Genomic DNA, 7,553 nt, shown 5'->3' with positions numbered 1-7,553 from the left:
CTGGAGGAGCATCTCCAGCCCCTGCCCGAGCACGACTACTTCGAGTTCTTCGCTAACGATTCCAGGTAGGGCCGCCGGCCCCCCTACCCCGGGCGGCTCCCGAGAGCGACCGCTGGCCTGGCCCCGAGGGGCGGCACTGCCGCCTCGTCAGCCTGGCTCTCTCGGTCCTGTCTCTGCAGCTTGTACCCTCACATGTTCTCGAGAGCCTACATCAACTTTAAAAACCAGGAAGACATAGTCCTCTTCAGGGATCGTTTTGACGGCTATGTTTTTGTCGATCACAAAGGCAAGTGAACGGTGCTCGGTGGAATGTTTGTGCCTTCCCCGCTGGGGCTGTAGCGTGCTAGCTGAATTTTAGAGAGATGGGTGTGAGCGGCCTAATGTGCCGCTTCCAATTTGTCTGGTTTTAGCGTCTTGACTAAGTCTGAGGCAGTATTTCAGAGAGCAACGAAAATGTGCTTTGTGGAAACTAACTGACTTTCGTATTTCTAGATTAATTTTGTGTAAAACCCAGATAAGTGTAGACCCCAGTAGTAGCAGTATCAATGTAAAGCTACTTGCTGCATTACTGAGGTTAATACTCGCATTGTCATACCTGAGTATAAAGTCTGAAAAGTGAAAGTGGGTAGGTGGTGTCGCTGTTCAAACTAAACGAAGCTGAGATTACTGATGCTACCCTCTGCTGCTCCCCTCACTTGTTTTGTACACTTCAGTGTGACTTTTTTTGGGTAAGTTTTTAATTCAGCTTGTTACTTGTTCCAGTTTACAACCATCTTGATTCAGTAAGAGAAACAGCTTGTTCCTTGGAGTCTAAGTTGTGAAAGTGACTGCTCTCTGGAGACATTAATCTGTAGGAAGCAAATATATTCTTTAATTAATTGGTTAAACATCCAAGTATTTAGTCACTGCTTAACTGTTTTCTAAATATATGTTAGGTATTTAATACATCTCATGATTTTAAATTTTGCATTTCAAAACTGTTTACATTGGATAGCACTAAAAGTTGTTACTCTCTCATTGATGTGAAAATTATTAAAAGCTTTAATGAGAGTCTTCCTGTAGGTTTCAGTAGGCTAAGGATTTCACCTTGAACTTTGTTTGAGGTACATTGTCTTACATTTCATCCAGCCAGGTGTTCTTTGTGATATAAAGCTCTGTCCACAAGATTCTTCCTTATTTTAGAGGGTTGCATGACAAGGTTCTGATAACACCTAGATCTTTTAAATAAGCCAGTTTGCAGTGTATCAGAATGCTGTATTTGTCATACCCAACAGCAGTATTGGATTTATGCAGCCATAAATGTGGCATTCTTGTCGGATGATAAAGCCTGCTGTAACATGTTGCATTCTGTTGTATTTTGCCAAAAATTGAGACTTGCCTCAGTTGCATTACCTTAAAATATTCTCTTCTACTTGCACAGTGGATGCATAGTCTCTAGGATGAGGATATTTTGTGGTGCAGTGTAGCTGAAGTGTCTGAACTGACAGTTATGGGCAGTATCAGATCTCATAGTTCTGTCTTGTGAATATGAATTTGCATCATGAGAGTGTTTAGTTCATGAATTCTGCTGTCTCTAAAATGTTTTTTTAATTAAATGGCTTTCGAAATACAAGAATTTTTTGTGCTTTCCAAGTAGTTTCTCTAGTATTGTATATTCCTCATTAGGCTTATCTTCCTGCTCTATATCTGTTCCATCTCTTGTTTTAATGTATTTTTCCTTCTCCTCTTGTAACAGGTCAGGAATATGCTGCCATAGTTGAATTTGCACCTTTCCAAAAAGCTGCAAAAAAGAAGAGTAAGAAAAAGGATGCCAAAACTGGAACTATTGAAGATGGTATATAACAGCTAGCTAGCTTGTTTTGCATGTGTAGACTTGAAAGTTCTAGCAGCTATTTGAATGTAATATTTTTACTGTGACACTATAGTTTAGCAATAGAATGTTTGCTTAATTATTAGTGAAGCTTATCGGTGCTGCTTTATCAGCTGCAAATCTATTAAATATGATTGTCCTAGACAAACATAACGCGGCAACTCATTTGCGAGCTGCCAATTTATGAAAAGGTGACAACACAATTTATGCAAATCTAACCCAGATTTCTAGCAGTGCTCAATGAAAATTCTTTTCAAACTATAGTATATCTTTTATTTTTCTTTTTTAAATTTTTTTTTTCTCCTTTTCCTTCCTCTGTAGATCCAGAGTACAAGAAGTTTTTGGAAAGTTACAGTGCAGATGATGAGAAATTAACTTCCACTCCTGAAACTTTGCTGGAGGAAATAGAAGCAAGAAACAAAGAGCTAATAGGTATGGAAATCTATGTGCTATAGTTACATTTTCCTAGAGCACAAAGAAATGTGGTGTAATTTGAAGCTGTGATTTGTCAACCTTGAGGAGATGGAATTCTTTTGTGTGCTTGCTTGGTATTTGTTAAACCTTTAGGCTAATATTATTGGGTTTATTTTATTTTGTTCCCATGCTCTAAATTCTTCTCGAGGTTTAAGTTTTATATGATAACCTTCCTTCCTGTTTTAAGCTGCTAGTCAGACGTTTGTTAGCCAGACTAGGCTACAGAGTGGCTGCATTTCAGTGAGATGCAGTGATGTTCAATGCAAAATGCTGTGAACAGTGGTGTTCCATGCAGGTACAAGTTAAGAGATACTGTAGTTGGGTAAAATATCACCAAAATGACCAGAATGCTCTTTTTAAGCATGTTATGGGTATCTCTTTCAAAGTGAGAGGAGTTGGGAAAAGCCTAGTGCAGACTGCATATCCCTTTACAGATAGGTGTATTGGATATCATATTAGTGTCCTAAAGAAGTTTATAGAACCCTTATAGTTGCCACTGTTCAGGGATAGGATTGGAATACTTCGCTGCTGTATCACTGTGCATGAGAGGAAATAGGCTGGGTAATCCCAAAGGCTGCCTCATTTCATACAGGGTTTTGTTGTAGGTATTGCAGTATTGAATAAGGCAAATTGTTTACATTTGTTTTATATATTCTCTAGCTAAAAAGACTACTCCTTTATTGAACTTCTTGAAAAATAAACAGGTAAGACTTCTCTCCAGAATCTTGTTGCTTGCAAGTACAATTTGCTCATTTAAATCATGGGTGTTGTTGTGATGCATATGTTGATATTTTTATATGATTATTGATATGTATATATCGATATGTTTTCTGCCCTTCCTTTTGAAGAAGCTGCTTTTGACCCAATTTACTTGTGAACATCTAGTTCATGTGTTGTAAACTACTAGAACACTGGCCTTGGTGGGAATGGTGGTGCTTTGTGAGCATTGTGGTTACAGCTGAATGTCTCTTGTGGCACCGCCAAACCACATTCCATTGTAATGCTTTCATTTTTAATGCAGTTATGGCTGAGGTCCTTGTAGATTATCTTTCTCCTAGCACATAATCTCATTTTAACTTTTAGCAATGCAGAAAATCACAGGTGGGGCAGATTTAGTTAAAATTAGAATGATAAAGGCTGAGGCTAGTTTTGTGGTACAAATCAAGGCTTATGAGTGAGAAAAAAAATATGCTGCTGTAACATGTTCAGGTTCACAACAGAACACTAGAGACAACAGGACTTGTTTTATAGTAGGGGCAGTTTTGAGGTGAGTTATTTGGTGATCAAATACTTACTGCTTTGTGGTAGTGTATCTTGTTAAGCTTAAAGAGATGTTTTGTAGTGTGGAATTACACTATTTCTCTTTGCTTTTCAACACACAGAGGCTGAGAGAAGAAAAAAGAGAGGAGAGGAGGAGGAGAGAATTGGAAAGAAAAAGACAAAGAGAAGAAGAAAGAAGAAAATGGAAAGAGGAGGAGAGAAGGAAGAGAAAAGAAGCAGAAAAACTGAAGAAAGTAGACAGATGCCCAGAAAAAGAGAGAGACAGATCAAAAGAAGAACCAAAGATTAAGGTCTAGAACAGTTCTTTATTATAAACTGTTACACACCCTTTCCCCTGTTATCTGTATATCAGTCTCTCCAAATGTGCTTTGAGTATTGTGTGAAGAATCACATGAGTTTGGTGTTAGTAAATTACCAGTTTTTTGTAATATTCAGTATTAGGCATTGTAAAGGTTTACATGCTGTAATGCTCCATAGTAATATTTAAAGCTTTTGTCATGTGACTGTTGTACATGCTGTGGTAAACAGAACTGTGAATTTACAGTGGAATGGAGACTATTTTTAAGCTTTCTAAAATGGCCTGTTTTAGGAGAAAAATCCTAGACTGCTGCGTGGATTATGCTTACTCATACACTCCAGCTTTTAGAAATATTACAATTTGCAGGAATATTACTTTAATGTTTATTTCTTACTGGACTATGGTTCCTTTGATGCAATTTCGGTGTTGTGCCAGACAATATGTATTAGAGTGAGCTTTTTAGTTGAGACTTCTGTTTTCTTTGTAGCTACTTAAGAAGCCTGAAAAAGATGAAAAAGACTTGGAGAAAAAAGAAAAATCCAAGAAACTGGAAAAAGAGACTCTGAGGGAGGAAAAAAATGCGAGTAGTGCATCTGCCAAACGATCTGATGGGGAGACAAAAGAAGAGAAGGCAAAAAAGTATTCTAGTACTTGCTATAAATATATATATGTATATATAACTTGTTTCCTGATCATACTGAGGTTTAGGCCGCTCTGCTCTGCCATGACCATGTTTTGAAATTCCTTTCAAATTATGTTTCTGATCTAAAGCATGGGATGTATTCTCTGTGGCAGCGCACGTCCCTGCAATTGCAAAAATCCATGTGAATTACCTGACAGTTCTTCACTAGTGGACAAATTTTAATACCTTTGCAATTCACTGTAGGAACTCCGCAAAAGAAGCCCAGGTGTAGGGGACCTGCAGCAGGCTGTGAGCACTGTCCTTGCAATGAGAGAATTCCAACCATGGTGAGAGGTGTACTCCAGTTATTAGTCCTTCTAAGTCTTGTAAAAGGTCAAAGTGGAAAGTGCAGTTCTCAACAGCTATGTGATCTGTTCAAGGTTCAGTTCTGCCATGTGAGAAATAGTGATAAGACAGGGAAATTCAGGTGTTTGCCAAAGCCAGAGGAGTCTCAGCCAGCTCTGTCAACAGAAGGCTAGGAAATGCTAGTAGTCAGTGTCATCTCTGGTTATCGTGCATGACTCAGGTTATTACAGCTTCCCAAAAGCTCCCTAGAACCTACCAGTGTGTCGTCTTCGTATTGCAAATTTACACCAGTGTTACATTGATCTCCCAGCTCTGTTTGATGAATCTTTTGAGCTTAATTTTCAGTTTTGTTTTCATACAGATCAGAAGATGAGTGTGTAAAGGACTACAGGGACCGAGATAGAGATTTTGAAAGAGACAGAGAATATGAGAGAGCACAGAGGGAGAAACAGAGACGCCAAGAAGAGGAGCGTCGGAGGCAGAGCGAGCGCTTTGAGAAGCTTTTTAGAAGAAGAGAGGAAGAGGTGAAAAAGGAGAGAGACTTAATCAGAGAAAAGGGAAAGAAAAGTGATCTTACAGACTTTACCAGCAGCATGGACAAATCTGAGAAAGTAACCAAAGACGATAAAAAAGAGGATACAATTAAGAGGGATCGTATCAGAAACAAGGTGCTGGATTTCTTTAATTTGTTGATTCATAGGGACTAGTTTGTGGGGTTTAGGATAAAAGCACTTCAAGGGAAGAACCATGTGGTTTCTCTGTTGAAACTTCTCCATATTCTGGTAACAAACTCTGCCATTGCCAGAGAGTTTCCAATAAACTTTGCTAAACTGTGATATTTCTTGTCGCTGTTTAGAAATTAAGCCAAGGTGCCATAGGCTAAATTGTAAAGATGCTAATCCCTTTTCATTTGTTGATTTATGCGATAAGCTGGACTTTCAAGGTATTGGTAGAGCATCAGCAATCTACCTGTATCTCTGCTGATGCTGTATGTGCCTGAAAATGTATTTCAAAGTAGGAGTGTGATTGAACAGGTTCCTCTAAAACAGGAACAAGACTGCTACATGCAGAATATGGCAAAGTCTTCTGTAGACTCAAGAAAACACGTCTTGAGCTTAGTTTTATATACTCTGCAAATCTGTTTTTGCAGCATCAGTATGCAAGTTTTTCATGTCACTTAAGGCATTATTGGGTGCAAATGAAACTCATGGTTTTGAAGAAGCTCTGATGTTTGCCTCTGTTCTGAGAGAGGGTGAGCTGAACTTGTCTCAAATGGAAACTTTACAAATATCCTCAACTATGTGCAGTGTTCTTTGTGGCTTGAACAGGGATGTTGCCTTACACGAGTGACAACCTTGATTTGAGACAGTTGAAGTTACATTGCCACCATGGTGGAATAGTATAACTTGGAACACCTTGAAAAGTTTGAATTTGAGCCATTTCTAGTACCACTGATGCCATAATAACCGTGATAGCATGGGGCTGTGAAAGAGTCTAAATAGTTTTGATTTATTTCAGGATCGTCCGGCTATGCAGCTGTACCAGCCAGGAGCCCGAAGTCGAAGCAGACTGTGTCAGTATGAAGACAGTGCTGCGAAGCCCACAGATCAGGGAGTGGATAAGAAACAAGAGCGTGAGATCAGTAATATGAAGGAAGAGGAGTGACTAGCATGCAAGCCTTATGTGTTCTGACTGTCTGTGCAGCCAAAGAGCATGTACTACGCAATCCAGAAGTGCCTTCGAAGCAAAGAAGGAACAAGGGAAGAAAAGGGGGCATTGTGCTGTTGGATGTTTCTGGTTAAAGAACCTCAGTTGTAGATTTGGAATTTGAAATGTGTTCTCATTGTATTTTCAGTTATTCAAATTTATTTTCCCAGCATCTAACTACAACAGAGAAGAGAATCTTTGCAAAGTAGAGAGACTTTATGGCCTTAAGTATGATAATAAATGAGTCATGTGGTCAGGAGGACACAACACCTGGATCTGAAGCCAGAGCTTTACTGTAGAGTGATTGGAGCCGCTGTTTGATGCACTTAAGCAGAGCAAGTTTGAAGTTGCCTGGAGCGACATAGGTGTTGCTGTGTTGTGTGGTGCTCCTGCCTGAGGCAGCGATAGCTTAATTACATCAGTGTAGCACTGAGACAGGTACGCAGGTTGGGGCTTTTGAGGTACCAGTGAACAGGAGCCGTCTGGCGTGTAAAGAGGAGAACACCTGGCATTGCAGGAACGATGGTGGGGAGGGAGAGACCTTCCTCTTCAGTGGTTCTCTGGATAAAGTAACTAAGTTGGAGTGTATGAATAAGCTGGCTTAATATTGGAGTACTTCTTGACAGTTTCTCATGTAAAGTCTACCTACACTGAAATGCTTATTTTTGATCACGTGTAGCTGGTTTGAGCATCCTGTTCTTTTCCAGCATTCTCCCTTCTTTAGAGTGAAACGTTTCTGAACTCCTGCCCTCGGTACTGCTTCATCTTCCCTCATAACTTGAAGTGTTGTTTTACAGCCCAGAAAGAGACTTCACCAGTAGCAGCTCCTCCTAAGCTAGCGAATTTTAGCCATAGCTATTTTGTACTAAAACCAATAAACTCGCAGAAACTCGTGCCGCCGCCGTCCCTCACTGAGCTGCGCCTGCCCCGGGGCG

At 39.8% G+C, this 7,553-nt stretch overlaps 1 protein-coding gene across 1 annotated transcript in view; it reads left to right on the top strand.

The window, feature by feature from the left end:
* Positions 1 to 7,511, top strand: part of UPF3B (UPF3B, regulator of nonsense mediated mRNA decay) — a 7,906-nt gene extending 395 nt beyond the window's left edge. Inside the window, exons 2-10 of the mRNA XM_026848765.1 lie at positions 7 to 65; positions 180 to 286; positions 1,736 to 1,834; positions 2,192 to 2,302; positions 3,005 to 3,048; positions 3,727 to 3,915; positions 4,411 to 4,562; positions 5,273 to 5,579; positions 6,430 to 7,511. Of these exons, the coding sequence (XP_026704566.1) occupies positions 7 to 65; positions 180 to 286; positions 1,736 to 1,834; positions 2,192 to 2,302; positions 3,005 to 3,048; positions 3,727 to 3,915; positions 4,411 to 4,562; positions 5,273 to 5,579; positions 6,430 to 6,576 (1,215 nt within the window). The 3' untranslated portion in view covers positions 6,577 to 7,511. The remainder of the gene's footprint in view (positions 1 to 6; positions 66 to 179; positions 287 to 1,735; positions 1,835 to 2,191; positions 2,303 to 3,004; positions 3,049 to 3,726; positions 3,916 to 4,410; positions 4,563 to 5,272; positions 5,580 to 6,429) is intronic.
* The last annotated feature ends 42 nt before the right edge of the window (positions 7,512 to 7,553 follow it).

The sequence above is a fragment of the Athene cunicularia genome (assembly GCF_003259725.1).
Source record: "Athene cunicularia isolate RWA chromosome 4 unlocalized genomic scaffold, athCun1 chr4_part3, whole genome shotgun sequence".
Taxonomy (NCBI): Eukaryota; Metazoa; Chordata; class Aves; order Strigiformes; family Strigidae; genus Athene; species Athene cunicularia.
The sequence above is the reverse complement of the archived record's forward strand: the minus strand, read 5'-3'. Positions and strand labels throughout refer to the sequence as shown.